The following is a 25,424-nucleotide window of genomic DNA, read 5'->3' as shown; positions in this document are numbered from 1 at the left end:
AGTCCATTGAACCAAACAGGGTTTGAGCAAGGCAGGCTGAGCTGTTTCTCAATGTCAGTGCTTTTTCTGCTGCCCAAATTTGATAGTCCGCATACCAATAGAATGTTTTTTCTTTATATTCTTTCCAAGGAAAATTGCTTTATTCTCACTGAATGGCAAGTAAAGCTTTGCTCACGTCGTTTTTTTTTTGTTTTTTTAGTTTGGCATTTCCATTAGCTAGAGTAGATTTACCTCGTTGCCTGTCTATCTTCCTTTTTAAGGAGTGCAAAGATTGGGGTTAGGAAACCTTAATATTGTAATTGGGTTTAAGCACTTGCTTCTTTAGCTTGGTTTTCCTTATACCTAGTTTTTAAGTAATTCTGAGGATTACTATGACTATTGAACATTTTGATTTTGAATAAACTTTTATATAACCAGATCAAAGTAAGTAGTTCTATAATTTTGAATAAGATACTGCTCCAAAGTATAGAACTACTTACTATTATCTGGTTACACAAAGCTATTGGTCACTGCCTCTCTTTATAAAAACTGGCTCTGTGCTCTTTGTTGGTCTTTGGGCAGTGTAGGTGAGAATGGACGAGGGAAGGCCACTTACTAGTCAATTGACCTTGGGCAGATCACCAGAAGATCACTTGGAAGTAGGCTCGGGAAGTGTTCATAGGATCTGAACCAAGGGATTGCCTTATTTCTGTTCTGTGGAACTTTGATGTTTTTAAAAAATATTCAGAGAAAACTATAAAACCATTATCTTCATCCTTATAGTCAGCCTAAACCAGGCTTATTTTCGGTCCTGGTCTCTTTTGGTCTTGACTTGTGCTCTGTTTGACAAAGATAATATGAACTTTTTACTTTATAATTAATATTGATATAGCAACATATCAGTATTGATATATCATTATCAGAGTTTTGGAGCCAGAATGGAAATTAAAAAATAGGTAAAATAGAAGCCTATAGCTTTCTATTTAGTTTGAACTTGAGGCTGGGTAGGCTTGTGGGTTTTAACTGAAAGTAAGTAAAGAGGGGGTCTAGGAGAATAAACTGAATATACTGAGAGAATGTTAAAAACCCAAGTTGCTAAATATAGTTGAAGGCCTCTCATTGTTTTCTTTTTTGGAATGTGAAGCTTCCATGTTTATTTGGATAAAGTGGTTTGTCTGAGTAAAAGCCTTGTGTTTTAACCCTACTCTAAGCATAAAAATATGTTTAACCGAATGTAATCGCCATGTACTCAACTTGCTACCCACTTTGGAGCAGTCTCACACACTAGAATAACATAAGGGAGGATAAACTAAATCAGAGGTTAAGATAGATATGCTTAAGTGAGCTTAGTGTAGTTCCTATGCTAATTGAAACAAGTTGACAAAATATTTGTGTATTAACTTCCCTTTATACATTGGACTTAGTGTCTTTTAAAAATTTTTAGTAGAAAAAAAGTCTCAGAATTGTTGGGAAAACTTATTTAAAAACCTTTTTAGTTTTCACTTAAAAAATTATCAGTTAATCAAGAAAGTGTTTTTAGACACCGAGTGAATTTGAAGTGCGGTGTGGGGCACCTGTGGGCTGCAGTTAGGTTTCTAACTAGTCTGTCCACTCCTTCCCCTTCTAATCTGTGTTCGGTGCTGCAGCCACAGGGAGGGATCACTGATGAAGCAGAGGCTTTGCGTGTGAGCGTTGTGGACGATCAGGTGGAAAGGCCAGAAGGGAGCCTAATTGTGGAGTTCCTTGAACATATCCTAAGGACTTGGAGCTTCAGTCTGGGGGTTTCTGAGGTTCCTGAATGTGTGTGTGACATAATCATAGTGTAATTTGCATAAAGTTGATTTGAAGGTGGTGATCAAACTTTTTTGTTTCTGTATCCCCTAAAAGAATTTGAAAAAACAGAGTCCCTCTTGCACATTTAATGTTGTCACATCAGTTTTTTTTAAAGGTTTAATAAATGCAGAGGATACATTTTCCAGTTGATTGTAAACATTGATTGTCATTTAAATGTATTTAAACAATCCAAATATCATATTAAATTGATAACTGTTATCATCCATTTAAAAAATAATAGAAAATTTACATTCTTTATTTCAGTTTAATTCTTACCCAGAATTTGACCCTAAAATGGATTATTGTTCTGCTTGAAAGTCTTTTTTTGATCATCCTATCATATTTTTGTATAGGAGTATGTATCTAAACTTAAATTTACATTAAGAAGCATTTCTGGAATGGCAGAATAAGGATCTCTAGAAGTCTGCTTCTTCATAAAGGCAATGTGAACACTGGCAAAAATGATGAAAATCAACTGTTTCAGAAATCTAGACATTAGCTATAGGCTTATAATAATCCTAGGAATGTTTATTCAAGGGAAATGGGTGAATCATAGTAAAAACAGTGAGTTTTGTTATATTTTAACTTACTCTGTGTCCATTCCCTCTCCCTAGCCTACATGGTAGCTTTAAAACAAGCAGACTAGTTAGTTATTGGAGGGGGAAGAACAGGTTCAGAGCCCCCACCTTCAAAGCGATAACCCCAGAGAATTGTCACTATTTGAACTGTCTGGAAGCTGATTTGACCTGACTCAGATCAGTCAGTGGTAAACCCTATCTATTCTTGGGTGTCTGCTGAAAACAAATCAGCAGAAGTTGTTTAACATGGCTACTGCCTGCAGCAGTGATACTAGTTGGGGCAAACAAGAAGTGGGCCAAAAAAGTTAAAAAGAATATCTTGGGAATGAGATGTCAGTGGGATCTTTGAAAAGCTCTGATATATTCCTGGTGCTCTAGAAGATCATGCACATGGGCAGGACTGTTTGCATGCCCAGGAAAGACCTGAGATGGTTCTTAGGCTCACCTCCGGTGACTTTGAGGTTCTGCAGAAACAGAAAGTAAAAGCTAAAACAGAGTTGTAAACTGTCAAAGCATTGAAGTTGTGCCCTAGAACACACACAGAGCCTCTTGGTGAATTCAGGGTGGGAGACTCACTGGGGTGGAGACCTGAATGATCAGAGAGTACGAAATACACCTAAAAGGCATTTGAATTTACATTTAATAACAAAAACCCAGTACTGATTTACTAAAACACACTGCAGGCCAAACCACCCCCCTGAAACTCCGATATACAGGCATGTGTGGCTATCATCTACGACATCCTAAACATTCTCTCAGTTGAGCTTTTACAAGGTACTGAACAGCAGTGAGTTATGGGTTGTATTCTCTGACAGGTACCTGGTCTGTAGATGACCCGTGTTGCCAGTTAATTGTGCGGCCATATGTTTTACCTGTTGGACAGACTGAGGAGGTAAAGTCATTCGTCTTCTCAGCTGAGGCCATTGAGAATTGTTGGTAAGGAGAAGAGGCCACCCCCACTGTGGACTTTGGTCTCCAGGTACCATTTTGGGCCCACCAAGAGAGAAGCAGACCAATGTTTTGGGGATGTTGTGCTATAACTTAGGTAGTAAATGGGAATCACTATAAAAATATGATTTAGGAGTTTTGATTATGGCCCCTTTTGAATATTTGTGCTGGCAAGTGGGTGGATGTTGACAAGGGTAATTAAAATCAAGTTCTATAATGCTTCAGAAGAAGCAAGGAAAATGCTTTAAAATTGGAATATAGCACTGAAGGATGGCACGAAGTCTTTTCTGGAGTCTTTAAAAATGGCATAGTTTAACAACAGTCTGGACAGTTTCTCTGCAGTTATTACGTATGCGTACATACATGCACATACTCAGGCCCGTAACATATACTTAATGTGGAATTCTTTGCCCATCCCAAGATACTGTGATTTGGTTTTCAGAGCTCATGGACCTACCTTTTTTCAGGGTGAGTACCTGCAGTACACGTAATGCTAGGGTGCTGTGCAGTTCTCTGTGATCCAGCACTCTCAAGATTATGCTTGGACAAGAGAAAATGTAGCCTGCTAATTTATCTCCTAGTACAGTGTGATCCCATTATATGCAAATTGAATTATGCAAATTTCAACTAATGACACCTAAATAATATTAATAAAATCTTCACAGTCTGTACAAAATTTCAACAGATACGTTTCCCCAAAGTATGTATTAAGCCATCTCATATTTTCAAAGCTAGCAAGTCAACTGAATTATAAAAATGCTTTGTTACCCAGTGACACCACCTTTTCTTATAATGAGAAACTCATACTAACCCTTGGCAATATTATGTGAACTCATGTTGTTTATAGAACTTCTTCAAAGATTGTGGTAAAATTTGTGTTATTATTTTAAAATTAACTGTTATAATCGAGATCTTTATTATAGCTTTTAGAATATCCGGGTGTGCTAACATTGGTGCCGAAAACTCTTGAAAATCAGTAACTATGGAATAGAAATGTGGTCAAACATAGTATGATATGCCATGCTGACAACTTATTAAATGCGACTGAGAAATATTATAGGCAACGCTGATAATACAAAGCATCAGTAAAGCAAGAAATATAACACGATTGCAAGTGTCTGTGTTTTGAGGATGCCTTCCCCACCATCTACCCCCAGACCATGGGATAATCAGTCTTAAATTATGTAAGCTCTTCAGGAACACATCCCATGAATCAAATGCAACCATGCTTTATGAATTCCTGTTACGTAGGGTTGGAAAAGATCGCTTAGATTGAAAAATACGTACTTATTTGTCTGACACTGAGTAGAATATCTTTAAGTGATTGGAAGAAGACAGTTGTGCTTCTATGTCTTTGAAACTTGTTAGTAAATATTTAGTGAATCATTTTGTGGATGCCGCCCTGCTTTGTTTGTTGTGGGGAAGAAATACATTTCTTGCACTTATTTATATATGGAGATAGGAGGCTGGTGACTTCCTGATTGTAGCTTTGCTCTAAATGCATTCAAAGTTCTTTGGTTTTTATATCAAGTAATATAAAGTGATAGGCTTTTAATAATAATTGCTTACATTTAAATGGTGTTAATTATATGCCATTATAATTATATGCTCTGTTCGAACTGCCTAAATTACTCCTTTAATCCTAGTAGCAACTCTTTGAGGTAGGTACTGTTGTTTCTGCCATTTTGGCGGTAAGAAAACAAGAGCACAGGGAGGTTAAGAGACTCTCCCACATCTTAAAACTAATAAATTGTGGAGCTGAGAGTCAAATCCAGGCTGGCTGGCTCTGGAGTCATTATCCTCAGTCACCATGCTCTGTGGCCTCTCAGGAAGCTAGAGATGAGGATTCTTTTGTTAAAACTTTATATCCTGTGGAGAACTTGCTCAGCAAACAAGGAGATGTATTTCTGTGTAAGAGGAATTACTGTATGGAAAAGAATTATATAATAAAATAGTTGTTCAGAGACCCTGCTATTTGCATTTGGTAACTGGGTACTGAAGGAGGATGGAATAGATAATAGTAAGTTTGAGGACGCGAGGGTGAGGGCCAGCTCTGCCCTGAAAGAGAAGTCCTGAGTTGAGTCTGGAAGATGAGTGGGAGCTGAGCACTCAGGCTGTGCTCTCCAGGGGTTCTGCCTTCCTCCCTTCTCCATCCTCTGGCACTGTCACCATGGAGTACTGAATCTGATTGGCCCATACTTTCCTTCAATGAGACATTTATTAAGCATTAAAACGATTTTCATAGTAGTGGCTTTATAAGGATGAATAGGGCCAAGTCCCTATCTTAGGTTTTGCCTAGAAAGCCTCATGTGACTTCTGAAGACTCTCCCCACTCCTCTACCCAGCTGACCTCCCCACTTGCTTGCAATGCTGGCAACTATTTTAAGAGGGTGAAAACATTTAATTTTACAGGTAAAAAACTGAAAATGGCAACGCCTGGTTTAAGGGGCTCCTGTTAGTGTGAATGAGTTGTCAAGGGGTTTGGGTTTGTTGGGCAGCCAACGTAAATGACTACTGTCAGATCCTTCTCTTTTAATAGGTTGGGGAGCATGGACACCTGAGTGGGGTGGTGGGGTGAATATACAGGATGAGAAAGCTGAAGATGACAGATTTTGTCCTGGTGACTTCAGCCTAGTTATCCTGTTGTCCACACTTAAAACTAGTTGAGATTGTTGCCCAGAATGAGGTGAGCCCTGATTATTTTCACTTGGGCAGAAAGAAGTAGAAGCTGAATACTGAATTTTTGATGATGAAGCTGTAAAAACAGGCATTGGAGGGCTTATATACATTCTTTAAAACAATTCTGACTCTGCATAAAGTAACATTTTTCCATATTGCTTGTTAGTCAAGCTATCAGGCTTAGACTAATGTCCCAAGAGATGTGCGTGACACAAGCCCTCAGTGAATATGGATTTCCCTTCTCCCCTTCCCTCACTTAAAGGTTTAGTTGGGTCACATCGATCTGTATTCCATTTATACCTCTGTGGGACAGCTGTTCTTAAGAGCTAGGGGGTCTTGTAAATTTAGAGACGCCTTTCAGGGAGCAAAAAAATATATTTCTATAATACTGCTAGTTTCTTATAAGTGTCATTTAGAATGCCACCAATGCTGTTTCTTAGAGTTACAGAATCTTTTTCTACATGTTTTGGTTAATTGTAAGACTTGGAAAATCTAAAAAAGAGGCATCGAATTATTAATTTATTTACTTTTAAAATACCTATTGTGTGTCCAAAGCATTATATAGAAAAAGTAGGAAATATATTAGAGCAGTTTGCATTTAGTTGGGTAGCTAGATACACAGGTCTAAAAAGTTATGGTAAAGGAAGCATAGAAAAGTTTTTTTCTAATTTTACAGAGTGCTTTCATATATATTTGAGATGAGTGAGGGCAAGCATTTTCATCCTCATTTTGCAGGTGAAACAGGAAACCATCTCATGTCAAGCAGCTATTCAATAGCAGAACAGGCACCCAAACTCCCCTGTCAGTTCTAGCTGCCTTTCCAGTGTGGACAGTGGGAAGGGGAAGGGAACCAGGCAGAGAGATATGTTTGAACCAAGCCTTGATTTATCTTTGAATGTAGAGGCCGCCTACCACAGCTTCCTCGGAAGGGTGTGTGAGTGTAGAAGCCATGTCAGAAGCCCTCGACTGTCCCAAGGCTCACCTTGTTGCTCACCAATCCCTAGGAGCCTCGTCCTCAGGCTGGAGGTGTGTAACAGGGAGAGGTGTCTGTTGCACATAATACTTGGTATTAAACAAGCCCTTGGCTTTGTATTTGTTCTTCAGGGCTAACCACAAGGCCACACCAAAGTGGCTGAGATGTAAACAAGCAGGGCTAGCAAGTTGGACTGGGGCCTTTTCATTGTTGAGTGTAGAAAGCAGGTGAGAATGGCTGTGATAATTATAGACAAGGTTAAAGGGACGGTGACTTGGAGTTATACTGCCTTCTCTGTGGTCCAGGCATTTACTTTTGTTAGAGCTCTCCGCAGAATTTGCTGGTCTTTCTGCCTCCAGAGACCTGGTGCACAGGAAGTGTTCAGTATTGGTTAAGTGATAGTTGCACTTTTTTGAAAAGACATAAATAGGATTTTTTCCCTCTCAGTCTACCTTTCTTTAATGTGGAAATATTTTTAAAAGAAATATCAAGTCAATCTCAGCATTTAAATTTTCGATATTGTAAATGCAAAGGTATAGTTAGGCCATTCTTTGATTTCATTAGTTCTGGGTTAATATCACGTTGGTTACTGCCATTGCATTTCAGAGACATTCCCTTCAAGGCTCTTCCTCTAAAAGACTGAAGATAAAAGCAACTGAACTTTGTTTAATTGACTAACATTTTAAAGGACACTAAAGGTCACAGCCTGGGTGACTGCAGTTATTTTATTAATTTTAAACCACTTTGCTGGTGCCTTTCAGTACATTCACGCCTTTTCTCTAGGATTACAACTCTCTCTTCCTTCTGCTCTGCTTGTCATGTGTGGGTTTCACATGCCAGCGTCTTTTTAATGCAAGTTTATTCAGCACTGGATATGTGCAAGGCCTAGCTAGGCCCAATGGTTTCAGGAACACAAAGATGCATAAGAGACATCCTCTCCTGAGTAATCCTGGTGGGGACCACAATGGGGACTCAAGTAAAGTTCAGACTAAACTGTGCCAGAGAGGGTCAGGATGTAAGGGAAGAGGAGAATCCTGCTGAAATTGGTGTCTAGAGGTGGGCCTGGAAGGATAGGAGGCAGGGGTGGAGGTTTACTATGTGCCAGGCCGTGGTCTAGGCACTACCTAAAATGAAATATCAGTATACTTCATTCTTATGACAGCCTAAGGTTTATTTTGTCATCTGCATTTTATACAGGGGGAACTGACACAAAGAGAAGTTAAGTAACTTGTCCACTGCATATAGCTTATCAGTAGTACTGCTGGGTTTCCAGTCAGGCAGTCTGGTTGCAGAGTCCATGCTGTGAATTGCTATAGTAGGCAAGTGCAGTTTGGACAAATGAAAATTAAGGATGGTGGACTTCTGGGAGGTAGATGGGGAGGCCCCACTGACCTAAGGCACAGAAGTAGACAAGTTGGTTAGAGTCATTTCCGAGGTCCTGGAGTCCCACATTGAAGGGGATGATTGTAACATACAAAAGTCATGGGCTTTATGGGTACCATCACCTGTTCATTTTTGAAATATCACTTGGCGGAATGTCATATTTGTAATTCAGTTGAAGATTTTTGAGTAGCTTGTTCCCTCTCCTGCTTCTTCAAGTTATCCTAAGTTTTTGGCTTTCATTCCCCCGGGCGATGAATAGGTCTCAGCCTTTGTATCTTTTGCCCTTTCTCTTTGGTGCCCTCTACAGCTGTACTTCTAGAAGGTTTTTCCGGATGGTCATCTGTATTGCTTCTACTTTTTTACCTCACTATCCACTCCTCACCATCTGCCTCTGACCTGTCTCACTGGAACTGTCCTTACTGAAGTGTCAGTGGCCGGCTCACTGCTCATTCTCAGTCTTTATCTTACCCAGTAGTTCCAAACCAGGGGTGATTTTTTTTCCCCAGGGGATATCCAGCAATGACTGGAGACATTTTGTCGTATCGCAATTGGGAGACATTTTGGAGTGTCACAATTGGCAAGGGTGCTACCTGCTACACATCAGCAGTGCATAGGACAGCTCCTTCAACAGAATTCTCCAGCCCGAAGTGTAGTGCAGAGGGTGAGACACACTTGTCTTAGCTGGCACTCCAGGACATTTCAAGTCCTCCATTCTTACAACTTTCCCGCCTGCCTCAATAGAATTCTCTCCTGACTTGTCTTCCAGTGAATTCTCAGTTCCTTTCTTAGCAATCCCTGTGGAGGACTCTTGTCCTCCAGCCTTTTATCGTTGCTTCCCAGGATTCTTTTCTTCTCTTCACATTCTTCTTGGAGCAGCTCCTCAGTCCAGGGGTTTAACCTCCATGTCTGGCATGTTCCTTCACATCTGTATTCACAGCTCCAGCTCTCTTGAGCTCCAGTCACATCTTTCTTCACCTCGGTGGTGCACAGACACTTTAATTCAGCAGGTCCAAAATAGAGCCAGCCCAAAGTCGTCTACTGTCCAAACCTGTCCCTCCCATATTCACTGTCCATTGGCATCTGACCACCCCCAACACTGAGAGTCATCTTATGCTGCTGCCATAGCCCAGGCACTTGTCATTTCTCACCGGGATTACTGCAGTACCCCTTCTATCCTGCTCTGGACTCCCTGCCTCACGTCCCACACTGGGGTGAGATTTCTAAAATGGAACTCTGACCGAGGGGCTCTGTGGCTTACAGTCCCCATTTAGCTTCTCAGCTCCAATAGATCATAGCATGTGGAACCTTCGTGATCAGGCCCAGTGGTTTCTAACTGGGAGTAGTGCTGCCCTACAAAGGGGCCTTTGGAAAATATTATGGACACTGAAGTCACAGGAACCCAGTAGAATTCTAATCTCTATAAATCCTGTTTACCTCTTAAAAAGTGGATTCTACTTTGTGTCACCAAGTTTTCCCTCCTTTCTGGCAACGTGCTTGGCCTTTTGGATGCTGTGTGAGGCATGTGGTTAAATGGGGTAGAAAAGTCTTTGCGTTCCCGCTTTCTGTCCTGATAGCTTTAGGAAAATTCTGTTTTTCCTTCACAACCTGGCAGCATAATTCTGTGTAGACCAACAATTAGTTTGACCAAACATCCCTGCCATTACGTGTCAGAACATTCTAGAAGAGAATCGGGAGGAGGCCAGTCTGTTTTCTGGCTCCTCCGTGGTACTCAGGATAACCTGAACCCCCGATTAAGGGCTTTGAGGGCCCTTTTGCGGCTGCCGCATGAACTGGCTGGTTAAGTAGCTTCATTGTGTTATTTACTAGTTCACTGGAGTGATTCATTTTTGAAAGGACACTAGAACTGCCTGTCATTACACCTGTGTCTTAGGAAAACCTCATACTACATTGTTGCAAGTACTGACATACAGCTAATTGCACTGTGAGGGACTTGGACTCTTTGAAGCTCATTGGTGTATTTTTCAGTGGATAACAAATATCAAAATAAATTACTTTGACGTATCATACTAGGAGAAAATGGTAAATGTTTTCCCATCATGCCTGGTGTCATTTCAGTGGTTGACATCTTGACGCCAGAAAAATCGTACCTTTGACATGGATGGGCAAATGTGGGATGGTAGCTTTGATCTCTGACTTGGTGTCAGCTGGGATCCCACATCCTATGTGCTGAATCTCTCTCTCTCCTTTTGTGTTTCTCCCCAGAAGCCCCGTGTGCCACGCCCCTGATCTGCAGCTTTGGGAGGCCGGTTGACCTGGAGAAGGATGACTACCAGAAGGTGGTGTGCAACAATGAGCACTGCCCCTACAGCACCTGGATGCACCTGCAGTGTTTCTATGAGTGGGAGAGCAGCATCCTAGTCCAGTTTAACTGCATCGGCAGGGCCCGTAGCTGGAACGAGAAGCAGTGCCGCCAGAACATGTGGACCAAGAAGGGCTACGACCTGGCCTTCCGCTTCTGCTCCTGCCGTTGTGGACAGGGCCACTTAAAAAAGGACACAGACTGGTACCAGGTGAAGCGGATGCAGGATGAGAAGAAGAAGAAGTCTGGATCGGAGAAGAACACAGGGAGGCCCCCTGGCGAGGCTGTGGAGGAAGCAAAAAAGTGCAGGCCCCCAAATAAGCCCCAGAAAGGCCTGAACCACGACCTCCCCCGCCGGCACTCCGTGGATCGGCAGAACTCCCAGGAGAAGGCGGGCAGCACTGGGGCCTACGGGGCCCGCTCTCCCTGTGGCTCCCCTGGCCAGTCCCCGCCCACCGGCTACTCCATCCTCTCCCCTGCCCACTTCAGCGGCCCCCGCTCCTCCAGATACCTTGGGGAATTCTTAAAGAATGCCATCCATCTTGAGCCTCACAAAAAGGCCATGGCTGGGGGCCACGTGTTCCGAAACACCCACTTTGATTACAGTCCGGCTGGGTTATCAGTTCACAGGGGCGGCCACTTTGACGCGCCTGTACAGTTCCTGCGGCGGTTGGACCTCTCCGAGCTTTTAACTCACATCCCCAGGCATAAGCTGAACACTTTCCACGTGCGGATGGAAGACGATGCCCAAATGGGCCAGGGCGAGGATCTGCGCAAGTTCATTCTTGCAGCCCTCAGTGCCAGCCACAGAAATGTTGTAAACTGTGCCCTGTGCCACCGGGTGCTCCCGGTGTTTGAACAGTTCCCACTGGTGGACGGAACTCTGTTCTTAAGCCCCTCGAGACATGATGAGATCGAATATGATGTTCCTTGTCACCTTCAAGGTACAGGTGTTAATTCACCTTGCCTGCTTTCTGTTTGTTAAAAGCAAGACAGCAAACAAGATGGGACTTCTTTGTTCTGGCTTAATTTTAACCAATACTATTTTTTTGTTCTAGTCAGGTGCTAAGTCACATTTGAATATTTCAGCTTTGCCCAGTAGGATGGTGGAAGTGGTGGTGGTTTGTTTTACTCTTATGTCACTGTACCAATAGTATAGTTGTCCTGGTGGGTAATTTTATGTTTTTGTTCTTAATTTGAGGAGTGGATTTCGGGTGTATAATTTTTCATAATTGGGAGGAAATTTAGAGAGGGAATTGCATAAAAATATAACTCACTGTAAAATAGTTGCCTTTGAGACCTGTGTTAATGAGCCCAGCTAGCCGTGTATTCTCTCTGATCCCTGTAAACAGACTGAGTGAGGGAAGGTAGGGGTCAGAGAGGGCCAGGTGTTTTTAGATTAGTTGAATTAATCTTGACTTTTATGAAAGGTGAGACTGTCTTGATAACAGCAAAAAGAAAATAGAGGATTATTGAAAGATCAGATATTTACCCTGGGGATGACATACAAGGACTCGGTGACATTTCAGCCTTAAGTTGAATGACAGAGGGTTGGTCTCACTTATACTTAAGTGAGAAATCTGTTGATTCATGTAAAACTACTGAATTTACATAAAAATGAGATGCATATCATGTAATACATTTATAACTTTAAAAGTGTGCTAAAAAAGCCTGTGGTAAGAATGATATATCCCACCTGTGTTCCCACCAACTGCTGCTGTCTCAGTTCCCAGAGACAAACACTTTCGAATCCTAACTGATTCTTCAGGTTTTTACCATCACAGTTTAAAAATGTTGTCGTCATTCTTCAATTTTAGGTATCACTAGTGGCTGAGTTTTAGGGTGGGTGACTATGCTTCTTGCATCTTTCCCTTTCTTTCAGGATAACATATCACAACTCTTGGATAATCCTTAGTGTTTTCTTACTATTATGAGTATGTAAATATTTAGTATCTAGTCAAGAAAATAGGTGTATTCCTATATAGAGTATAGTACATTCTGGGACCTCGTTTATTTTTATTATTGTTTATTATTGTTGTCAATTATTATTGTTATTTTTATTATTGATGTTAATTGCTTCACATTTTCATTTGCTTAGCCTTTTTCGAATGTTTGGCTGCTTGTTCTCATTTTCCAGCAGCAGTGCAAACCACATTTTGAAAACATTTCCACATACTTGTCAGACATTTTAAGAAATTTTTTTTTCTAGAAATTTTCCTCATGGAGCCTTTCATTTTCCTGCTCCTGTCTGTCCTGGTGCACTCAGTACGTGCTATGCTACATAGCTGTCCTTCTAAGAATTCCTTTAGTTCTTTTCTACTTTTTATCTTGTTTCCTAGGTTCCATATTTCCTATTTTCTTGGTTTATTTCCTCAATTTGTTAAGAACCACACCCTAGGAGCTTTCTGAGAAAGGGAGCAAGTTTTAAGTCTTTGAAAGTCTGATAATGTCTTGAATCTGTCTTCACACTTGATTGCTCTTTGGTTAGGTGTAGTCTTCTAAGTTATAGATATTTTCCCCTTAGAATTTTGAAGGCATTTCTTCACTGTTTCCTGCCTTCCAGTGTTGCTTTTGAGAAGTTTAATAATATTTTTATTCCTGTCCGCGATTCCCGTCAGCCCTCAAGGATTTTAAGATTTTCTTTTTATCCCTAATATTCTGAAGTTTTACCATGATATGGATGATATTGGTCTTTTCCTTTTTTCTTTTTTCATTCAGTGTGCAGAGTGCTTTCTTGGCTTCTTGACTTTGTAAACTTAAGGTCTTTTTAAGTTTAAGTTTGGGACATTTTCTTTTGATTACCTTTATTATATCAATTTTGACCCTGTTGTTCATCTCTTTATATTAATTCTGCTTTCTGGAAGATTTACTTGACTTTATATTTTAGTATTTTTACTGAGTTTAAAGATTTTCTGTTCTCATGTTTATAATTTCCAAGAGCTCTTTTTAATAGTGTCCTGTTCTCGTTTCATGGATGCAATTTCTTGTCTTCTTTTTCAGCAGGGAAAGGAAGCTGAAGTTGCAGGGACTGGTCTCATTCATTTTCTAGAGTTTCACCTAATCCCCTATATCTTTTAGCTTTTGTTATAAGGCAAACCACTCCAAAACTTAGTGGTTCAAAACACTGATGATTTATAATTTCTCACAATTCCATTGCTTGTTTGGTTAAGATGACCTCTTTCACACATCCAGCAGTTGACAGACTCCTTGGTCTCAGGAGCCTCAGCTAGAATGACTTATCCCTGTTCTGCATAGCCTTTTGTCACCCAGTAGGCCAGCCTGGGCTTTTCACGTGGGATTCTCACGACAGTATTCAAGGGGGTGAGAGTGGGAGCTGCAGGGTCTCTCTCTCTAGAAGCTTAAGCTTGGAACCATGTAACATCACTGCTATCACATTCTGTTCTTCAAAATAAGTTGTGAGACGAGCCCAGATTCAGGGATTGATTAGATTCTGCTTCTTAATGGAAGAAGTCACACAGACTATATGGTTACTTGTGTATCCCACTATTTCCCTTTCTGCACCTCTTCGCACTCTTGCCGATGCTTGTTCGATTTCACAGCTAAACCATTGACCATTTCTCCCATCTAATTTCTGACCTCATTCTGTTTCAGGGTCAAGATATCACATAGCTTCATGGATGATGGCGTTTGTGTTTTGTTTCTTGTTCTTTATACTGTTTGGGGATAATTTTAGAGAGAAGTAGGTGGAAACACCTTTGGTTCATTTTTAGATTGGAAATATTTATGAAGATGAATCAGGGTACAATGGTAGAGGGTACATGAAAGTGTTAAAAGAAAGTAGCGTTGTTCATTATCATTCATGATGGACAAATTCTTTTTATTTTATCTATTCATCAACTAATCAAACTTCTGAATTTCATATATGTGCTGGGTACTGTCAGTCCTTGCCTGTCATCAGTTTATAATCTTGGGATGTAAGATAAAAATGTAACTAACTACCAGGCCTAATTGTACCACCAGTGGGATGAGTAACACCTGGATATTATGTATTTTCAGCATCCTATAATTTCCCAAGATGAAGAGGCCAATTTGGCCTGGGTAGTCAGAGGTCATGTGAAGGCATACATCGAAAGACAAGCTGGATTTTGATAAGCAGAGTATCTACCCACTGAAGGTGTTTGTTGATAAGGAGAGAGAACAATGTGAACAAAGGAACATTGGTTTTAAAAAGGAGACAGAGAACTGGAGAGAGCCGTTTGGTTGATCAGAGATTCTAGAGTGGAAAATGAGTAGGGTGATGGAAAACAGGTTGTGGATGCCCTTTCAAGCCATGTTAAAGAGTTTTGCCATGTTCTTCATATATGGAAGGGTTTCACCTTTTTATTTTATTTTTTTTTAAAGCAAACTATTGCTTGGAGGAAAAGTTGAAAGGGGTAGAACCTCAACAGAGTTGGAACTTCTACCTCTGATCTAGATGGAAGGAGAGAAGAGACAGCTGGGTGCTGACAGTGGGAATATCTGTAGAGATTATTTTAAAGAAAATACTTTGGGGACAACGACTGTAGAGGGTAAAGTTGAGTCCTTGGTTCATTTGGGTTTTAGATCAGATACAATGATGCTGTCACAGATAAGAGTGGAGAAAGTTGGGAAAGGGACTTGATATTAGGGGAAAGATGAGGGCATTGGTATGTATTGGGTTCAAAGGGATGTTGGGACTTTTGTGTGGAGATGTCCAGCAAGTGCTATTAGTAATACGCATTTGGGATGAACTGGGGAACTTATTTTATAGCAGTGGTGGTTAAAATCTTGAGTGGAAGAACTCTTGAATTGGGAGAAAAGAGAAAGAACAGGAAGAGTATAAGACAGAGCCCAAGACCCAAGCTTGAGGGTACCCATCAAGGAGTAGCTGGAGGAAGGTAAAAATTAGGCCTGAGAACGTGTGTGTATGTGTGTGTGTACACACGTAAGTATTTATACATCCACAAATAGATAATGGATGTGTAGGCATTCACTACAAAGGTCTTAAGAAGTTTGAGTATTGACAATAAAATCTGAAGATCAGGGTGTTTATCAGTATCAGACAAGAGTCATTGCCACAGTTGGGGCCTTAACATGTGCCACTGTTTTTGTTGCGACACCTCAGAGAAGTCCACACCATCTTTTTTATAGCAAGCTGGTGTAAAGCATTTCTTCCATTACAGATTTACAGCATTTTCAACTCCAATAGAAAGGCCAAGTTCCAGGTCACGGGATGCTAGGCTACAGTTGATTACATGCTGCTGAAATAGCTTGTTGTTTCCAGTTCTGGCCCATGTGGATTGTCACTCGCTTGCCATGCCCGTTACCTCTCACTGTCCTCCCCAGCCTCCAGTTCCAGCCTTTGCTTTCTGACTCTTCCTCTGATAAGGTGTTTTTGTTTGGTTTTAATAATTAAGACTGATCTAATTATGCTTCTTTCTCACTTAGAACCACAGGTGACTGTTCTCTCAGGAATCTGCTTTTTGTTTAAACTCACAACCCTAAAGTTTAGGAATTTAAAATTATTTGTATTTAGGACAATGTATAATAGTAGCTGAAACAGATCTAGAGACTCAGTCCAGGCTAAGAATTCCCATGAGTTTGTTTGGAGGTTAAGAGTCAGACAGATAGAAATTTAAGTCTAGACTTTGCTACTTATCATCTTCTTGAACTTGGGCAAGCTGCTCAGGCTCCCTAAACTTCAGTTCCTCTTGTCTGGAGTGGGAATAACAATAATGCTTGCCTCTATAGTGTTGCTGTGAGAGTTAAGTGAAATGATTCATGTAACCATATAGCACAGTGCTAGACGCATGGTAAACACTCTATAAAAGTTCCCTGTCAATTTCATCATCATGGTAATTGCTACCAACACACCTGACCTCTGTGTCTGTCCCTGCCCCTGTTCCTACCCTTCTTAGCAGCGTCCCTGGTGTCTTTGAGTATTTGAGAACTGCAGTAAGTATGTCTAGGGATGGAGACTGGAAATGAAGCATTCTCTAGGGGCCCCTGGATACTTGAACTGACATCCTGAAGTGCCTCCCCAGGGCACTCTGAGTGGGGCTGGCATGTGAGACCTTTCTATTTTCAATGCCCTGGAGCAGAGGTCAGTAGTATTTCAGGAAGCTCTTTTCACCCTTCCGACTTTTGACATAAAGGCCCCCAAAGTTATAACTGTCTTTGGTTATTAACATCTCCCCTTCATTCATATAACATAGATTTTGGGGGTACTATCCACATTTCAGACAGTGTGCTACATACTGAGCCTACAAGGATGACTAAGACATAGTTTCTGCCCTCAAGGATGGGGAGTCTTTTAAGCAAACGGAATAAAAGGTATCTCTGTAAGTACTGTAGACTCCTCTGTAATGTAAGGAGCAGGCTGGTCCTTAGCATGAAGGGTGAAGAGCCGCTGTCTGGCTGATGATGGTGAGCAACACACTGTGAATAGGAAGCTACTTAGGAGTATGTATTCTGATAGTTTTTAGCACAGTGGACCTTCCTGGTCCCCACATGGAGAGCAGCCCTGTTGCTAGTATACAATGCCCAGGCAGATCCTGAACATTCTGACTGTCAATGATTTGAACCCTAACCATTCCATAAAAATTGTGTGGCATCTTTCCTTTTACAGGCATTAGATGTTGATAAATAATGGAGGAATAGGGATGTGACTTTTAAGTGCCCAGTAAATAATAAGACATTGAACTCCTTTTTAAAAACCACTTACAAGTAGGATATAATTCTGGTTCCCAAATTAGATGTGGTGATGGTTGAGCAGTTTTAGAGACAAGAACAGTTAACATAGTAATTTTGGCTCTGGTATAATGCTAGGCTACTGATACCAGGACAGACTTTTGACTTTGTGATGTGACTTGTCAGTGGATGGAGAGCTCATGACTATAGACCAGTGTTGCTGGTCAGTCACCATATGCCACACTTAGGCTTCTGAGCAGAAAGTCCTGCATGGTCACGGGCTGGTTTTGAGCATCTGTGGCTTAATCATTTGAATTTGGATGTCTGTATTGTATATCTGGCAGCACTTTTTTGGAAAAGTGAATTGAAGCAACTATTTAATAAGATTGAACTTAAAGTACATGTTTCATTGACAATAGTTGTATCATTATTCTAAAAGGGCAACTTGGGGATATGTGTTAAATATCTATTTTGCTTTTTATATTTATCCATTTTTAATCCCATTTGGAGATAAAAGGTGATTTCCTTCATGGCCACTCTCAGCACCGTGTCTTCTGTGCACAGGGAGACTCATGCACCTGTATGCGGTGTGCGTGGACTGCCTGGAAGGGGTTCACAAGATCATCTGCATCAAGTGTAAGTCGCGGTGGGACGGCAGCTGGCACCAGCTGGGCACCATGTACACTTACGACATCCTGGCCGCCTCTCCATGCTGTCAGGTTTGTATTGACCCCACAGGGCAAGAAGTGGGTGATATCGAGCTTCTGTCCCCAAGTAAACATAGAGGAGCTAGACGGAGCAACACAGTGAGGCTGGGGGAGACGGAGGGCACGGGAACGTGCTTCACTAGTGAGCAGTCACGAAGCTCCTCTGAAGTCCAGCAGTGATGGTTAATTTACTACAGTGTGGTGCAGCTGTTACTGGACTACGATGTAGTCACGAAAAGGGGTATTGTAGAATAATGTATAATTATGTGGGAAATATTTTCAGTATTTTAAGTGAAAAAGGATTATAAATGGCATCACAATATGTTTCCATTTGTGAAAAGTGAACATGAAAAGGGATCTACTGACCAGAGGTGGGCTCTGGATGTTGGGATGCTGAATGGTTCCTTTAGTTTTCTTTTTGCTTGCCTATATTTTCTATTGTTTTGTATGAAATGACCAGGAGCGTGGGCTCCAGAGTAAGCTACTTGGTTCAAATCTCAGCCTTTCTACTTCCCAACTATATGGTCTTGGGCATGTTACTTTATCACTGTGTGCCTCAGTCTCATCATTAAAAATTCATGTAATACTGTCTACCTCACAGGAGTGTTTTGAAGACAAACTGAGGTTATACTTTCTTATTACATTTTTAGAATGAATCTGAATTGAGAGTCTGTTGTATTTACCATTTCTGGTTACTCACTGAAGGCCTGGTGGTGAAAGCCTCTGATACTGTGGCACTGGAAGCCTGGGCACAGATGGAGAAGGTGCTGTGCCAGTGGGTTCAACAAGCCTCGGGATGAAGATAGCACTTCTGGGGTTGTTAACTTTCTTGGGTATTTTTATGTCAAAGAAAATACAAATGTAGTAAGGAGTGGAATGAAAAATGTATATGAATTTTTAAAATAAACTCAGAATCTTCAAAGAAGTTTTATGCAAGTTTGGATGAGGGAAGTCAGCTTCTCCCACCCTTTAAAGTCCAGGGGGAAGGCATGTCCTGTGTTAGGGGGACTTTAGTGGAGCAGTTCAGGGCAGTACAAGTTTGCATTTTATTCCTATGAGTAGGATAAACTGGTACGGTGCTACATATTGGGAGAAAAATTGGAGTTAATCTTTCAGACTGATGACAAGTATTTGAATATACATCTTATGCTTAGCCTACCCTGTTTTCGGTAATAAAAAGGACACTTTACTAAACTTCGGATCAGTTTCCCAGGTATATCAATCTTGCATTTGGGTTCGGACGGCTTTGACGGTGCTGGAGGCAGGGGGTACAGTGGCTGACGGCACCTGTCTTTCTCCCCAGGCCCGCCTGAACTGTAAGCACTGTGGGAAGCCCGTGATCGACGTGCGGATCGGGATGCAGTACTTCTCTGAGTACAGCAACGTCCAGCAGTGTCCACACTGTGGGAACCTGGACTACCATTTTGTGAAGCCATTTTCCTCCTTCAAAGTTCTTGAAGCTTATTGATGAAAGCTTTGCTTTGGTAATAGCTATTTTATTGATATTATTACTTTATTACATATCTTTTCTAGGGAAACATTCTGTGACTTTAATTTCTTTTCTAATTTAAAGGAGAGTTCCTTTGTGTATGCGTGCCACTAAAATGGGGGCTGCCCCTTGCCCTCTCTTGACCCCCGAGTGTTAGTCTGTGGTCATAACCAGAGCCCAAATGGGTAATTCTGTGAGTTTGGAGTATTGGTTCACTAACTAAGAATCTCATGCAGCTTTTAAGGTGGTAGGGAGGATGAGGTGAATTTAGGAAAGGGATTATGTGGTTCTAAACTAAGAGCATGGTAGGAGTTGGGAGGAAACTCTTACTGAAATGTTGCTGTCTAAAGACCCAGTTTTAGATCTTCTCTGGGCCTTGAGAAAAACAAGTGACAAGTGAATGTAAGTCTGTGCCTGGAGAGCTGATAGTATGTTGGTCTGTCTTGGTTTAGCACTGTGCAGCGCAAATTGACCCACAGTTTATCCACACTGACAGAGTCTTTGAAAGTGAACACAAGTGCTGTTTCCATCACTGTTGTAAGTTAACAGTCGTTTTCATACTGAAAATAATATCCACATTATAAGACATGAAAGCTATTGGTGTTGCAAATATTTTTAAGCTGACCTATAATAGAATATACTAAATGAATTTGGAAATTGATGCATACTAATTTAAGAGGGCAAAAAGGCAGGAAATTGTAATTTGAAGTTGGTCACAGTAGCTCTTAAGGACAATCCATGAATAACATGATTTGGGCAGCACCAGTTTCTGTAGGTTGCACCGTTGAAATACCATTCGATGTCAGATCCTTCTCACAGGTAAATCTCACAGCCACAGACCGAACTGGTGAGTTTGAGAACCAGTCACTGCCACACGAATCTTCTCTAAAATTGCTTAACAGCAATATTTTACTAATTTAATACTGAATTCCAAAATCAAAGATTTGGCCCTAGGAAGGAAAGGAAAAAAATTACTTGTGAGAGTATGAAGAGAAGAATAATTTTAATATTTCTGTTTTAAGTTTGTTTCATTCTGGAAAATCACTGATCGTAACTTACAACAATATGTTTGAAAGCAGGTCATTCTGAACATCTCCATGATACTTTACTATGGGCAAAAAGAAGTGACAATTTATATACTTAATTCGTCAGAGTATTGGGCTTTCCAAAATACAGCTTGCTGTTCATTAGATCTTGGTGATTTAAATTGACATACACTCTATATCCTTAATAGAATTGGAATATGATTTCTCAAAAATGAATTTGATAATTTCAAATACGATATGCATATATGCTAAAAGAATGCTGAAAATATAATTATAGGTAGCTAAATTTGGGATAATGTGAGCATTTTATATTACTCACATGGTTTATACCTTTTTTTTTACCCCCAGAAAAAGTTATTTCACCTCTCAGAAGTGTTTAGGCATTATTGCAAGTAAGCTTCAGTTCTATTATATGAAATATTTGATGTTTTGTTTGAAACAGCACAGCCTTAAAGAACTAATATAGTCTTTATCTTTCAGTTTGGATGATTATAATTTAGTTTACTACATCCAGTTTGGTGTTTGATGATATGAAAAATATTTCACAGTGGGAGGAAATGCTCAATGCCAGTAAGAAACAGAAAATCGTTACTGGTCTGACAGTATTTGATGCAAATGAACAAAGTCTATAGGACATAACCCTTGAAGATTTGTTTTTAATATGCAAAGATGTAATTGTGAGTTAACTGTTTCCCTGTTGATTCTCTCATGTACCCAGGTTCAAAAATTTTTCTTGTCTTCAGAGTGCCATTTGGATTTTACTTCTAAATTTAAAATGCATAGGAAATATTTGTAACGCTATTCTTTAACCCACCTAAATTTTTTAGAGAAACTTGCTTATATTGTTGTCCCAAAGCTTCAAGTTTATGTATAGATTGCATTCAGCAAGCTCCTCAGTCTAACACTGCTGTGAGTGTAGTGCCTGATGCATTCAATATTTTCTCCTTATATTGTTTTCTACTCCTTAAAAAATAAGTATGATAGGTTTCACTGTAATTAGGTAAAATTTGCTTTGGCTTTTATTTTGATGATGAAGTTAGGATTCTGCAGCTATGTGAAATAAAAGGTATAGGTGTCATATCTGAGAATATCTTGCCTTCATGGCATTGCATTCTTGTCTAAAATAGAAAATTTGATTGATTTGAGAATAAAACATAATTGAGTATGCAATAATATAAAGAATAAATCTTATTTTGGAAATCTGCTGACCATGGTATTTTCCCTATGCTTTCTCAAAGTACCTTGTTCCGAGTACCTTGATGAAATTGGAATATGTCAAAAAAAGATGATTATTTTTGTTGTGGTTTGGATATTAAAGGATATTAGTCACCCGGAAATCCATTTTCTTTTTTTCTGATGAATAGTGTTCAATAATGTGAACCACTCGTAAGTGACGTAATTTCAAAGCAATTTTTCATCTACTCTAACTTTTTTATCACTTACTTTTAAGAGTTATTATATACCTTGAACAAATACTTTGGTGAGCAGACTATTTTTTATGGTCTCATCATTTTCTCTTCAGGCCAGCTCAGTTCTCCACTTTCTTCTGGCTGCATCTGAAGTAGTTGATATACATTGGCCATGAAATTGGGGAATGGAGTCACTTATCCCATTCCAGTTATAAAAGAGCTTTCTCCAGTGTTTATTTTTGCAGTTTTTGTAAATGAAGTTCATTTTCAGAATAAAACATCTTTTCATATTTGTTTGAGGGAAGTTAACTCATTAGGAAAGATTAGATGTTTAAACCCCAAAACTAACAGATACACTGATACACAACTTGTTAGACCACCAGAACTAACCTGCTGAAGTCTCTCATTTTGTCCTGTGGGACCAGTACTTCACACAGTCTTTTCTCCTGTGTCCGGGTCAATAACTCCAATTTGCTTTTCTCTTTAGTCTCATGGTAGCAGCTGTTGAGTAATTTTAGCTGGAGATTTGGGAAGCGGTGAGGAGAAAGTGCTCTTGTTCAGTGTTTTGGTTCCTATAATCGGATGCAGCCTAACTCATCTTGTCTCCACGTCCTGTTGACTTCATTATTATTCTCGGTAATTGAAAGAAAATGTAATGGATGGGCATCTTTCAAACCAGCTCAAAAATATATTCTTGTCGGTAAAGATTTCTTGTCAAGATGTCTTGGATTGCACTTTTGTTGAGAGAAGACAGTGTAAATATTTAAAGAATGTTGATAAAATTAAAACATTTGGTTATGGAATTGTGTGTGATGTTAGAAGGTTTCTGTTTGTGAAATGTATGTATTAAAAATAATAAAATTTCAGAAACTAACATTGGACTCTCCATTGTGTCACTTTATTTTTTGGGGGATTTACGGTCTTTGAGCTTGGATTGCTGATTGAAAAGACAGAAGACTTTCTGTGGTTTTGATCACTGTTCAGGTAACCATTTTAAAGTCACTACTGCAGCTAATAAAAACTATGAACTTTTTATATTGTTCGAAAGTGGGTTGTCACATGTAAACTCCCTTTGCAACAAATTAAGCATTCTGTATAACAGTCGATTCCATGTGAATAATCCAAAATTATTGTTATGATTATTGGGAATTTTATTAACTAGAGAGAGATTCCTATTCTACAGTTGTTTTCTTTGGTTCCTAGTGCTATAACATTTTTCATCATGAAAAGATTTGATCATATACTTCAGTAAAAGAAAATGAAAACTGAGTTTTATTAAATTTCTTGCTGACTCTGGACTGTAATCAAGTATAGTTTAACTTTCAAATCTCCTTGTCCCCTTCATTTTTTTTGAGCCCTAATCTGTTATTGAAACATGCAATAATATTCAGCAAGTGTGTTTCAAAACCTAGATAGATGGTCAATAAGTTTTTGTTTTTCTTTTCACCCATTTGCAAAACCCCCTCCATCTCCTTAGGCAGCATCAGCTTGTTCTGCATCTATGGGTCTATTTCTTTTGTCTTTTTTTTTTTTTTTAAAGATTCCACATATAGGTGAAATCATACATTATTTGTCTTTCTCTGGCTGACTTATTTCACTTCTGTAACCATTTAGGTCCATGCTGTTGCCTTTCATTTCAAGTATCATTCTCAGCCAGTGGATTGAAATCCACAAAATCCTTAGATCACAGGATAAGATGTGGAAATGTGAGTGGGGAAACAGTCCAGTCTGCCAGTAGATTAAAGCTTGTCTTACCACGTATTTACTACAGACATCTGAGGAATACATTTTATTTAAAAGCTCGAGAACTTGGGGTATTGTGATTTCTATTAGTGCAATTTATGTCAACAAAATTCTTTTGTAAGGAAAGTACAGTTCTTACTGTAGTGGAAAGAAAAAAACAAAGTTAAACAGCAATTGTTAAGAGCTAAGTTTAATGGAAGAAAAATCTTATGTGTTCTTAGTGGTTTCTATTTCTTTAAATCTTGCTCATATTGTTTTGACTTAAATTTGGCAGCAATGAGATTGCTAATTACGTAGACTATTTCTATAGTAAAGAGTTAAATTTTGGAAGAAAAAAGGTCTTGAGCTTTTGTTCTCTTCATGTTCTCTCAACTCTCCACACCTAGAATAAACCTTATCTAATGAATGTGAAATATCTTAGATGATAGTAAAGTGGTATATAGTGGTATTATTTGAAATAAGGTATTTTTAAGGCATATATATATATATATATATATATGTATATATTTTTTGTCTAATGGCAGCCTTTAGCAATGTGATAATTATATAAGCTTTATCTGGTATGGCTAGGCCTTAGGGAGAACAAAAATAAAAATTGTCTTACGGAATTCATTAGAACAACACTAATGACATTTGTCAGGGTTCAAATGGGATCGGCCACCATGCCAAGTGCTTCTGATACACTTGGTTGAAAATTTAGATCATATATTAAAATCAAGTTTAGAACTATCTAATTACATTCCATAAACCCAAAAGTGGAAAAGTCATAGCCATAATGGTCACAGAATTGAAAGATGCCAGAATAGAGAGTAAGGGCTATGTTTTTTTATTGTTGAATTCGTAATGTTTGTTTGTTAAATTTCATTGAATATCGTATTCATTTGAGATAAACAGGTCCAGAGAACTTAAATCTAAATATTGAGTTCGTATAGCTAATGGCTAACTGGGAATTAAGCTTGGATTCCTTCTCTTAGTCCTCAAAATGAGAGCAATGGGGGCGGGGGGAGGTGTACATTGTTTTCTGCCGAGAGATGACTTGGGGCTTGTTTTGACAAGGCAGTAGATTTAAAAGGTATAGTAGCTCTGATTTCAGCAGTACAGGTGCTAAAATGGGAATAATTGCTGGGGTCCCTGCATAAGGCTGACAAGCACATTTGAAAGCATCCTCTAGTATTAGGAAAAAAAATAAAACAACAGGAACACTTTTTTAAAAGAGAAGAATATTTAAAATCAATAATTGTGTCCTCTACCCCATTTTTCAGGCACTAATTCGTTGACATTTTTTCCCTTCTGTTAAGATAGGTCATTGCTTGAAGAGAACTGTGTCTGGGTATAAGGTGACATTTTAACAGTCTGCTCTAGTAATCCATCACTTTATTCACTTTGCGATCTGACTTTGAGATGTTTTTGGATCAAACATGTCAAGATGTCAGATTTGATAGCATTGATCTATCTAATTTGGGCAGGGTTTTTCTTTGACTAACTTTTCAAACAGTTTCTCAGTGTGTTTCATTTTCATTTTCTTACTATCATGTCTGAAGCTCTGATATCCCAGACTTTTTTGAGTTGTTAAACCTGATCATAGTTTATTTGAATTCCACACAATCTTAAGGGAAACAAGTGCTGGTTATAGGTTTCTTTTAGAGAATAAAAAATTTTCATGATTTT

General features: G+C 39.5%; 1 protein-coding gene across 1 annotated transcript in view; it reads left to right on the top strand.

Moving 5' to 3' along the window:
* Positions 1-22,887, top strand: part of HECA (hdc homolog, cell cycle regulator) — a 36,607-nt gene extending 13,720 nt beyond the window's left edge. Inside the window, 3 exon segments of the mRNA XM_011356144.2 lie at positions 10,597-11,637; positions 17,927-18,081; positions 19,373-22,887. Of these exon segments, the coding sequence (XP_011354446.1) occupies positions 10,597-11,637; positions 17,927-18,081; positions 19,373-19,537 (1,361 nt within the window). The 3' untranslated portion in view covers positions 19,538-22,887.
* Positions 22,888-25,424: the final 2,537 nt, after the last annotated feature.

This window comes from Pteropus vampyrus, unplaced genomic scaffold (assembly GCF_000151845.1).
Source record: "Pteropus vampyrus isolate Shadow unplaced genomic scaffold, Pvam_2.0 Scaffold24, whole genome shotgun sequence".
Lineage (NCBI taxonomy): Eukaryota > Metazoa > Chordata > Mammalia > Chiroptera > Pteropodidae > Pteropus > Pteropus vampyrus.
Note: the sequence above shows the minus strand (reverse complement) of the source record. Positions and strands in the feature narration are given on the sequence as shown.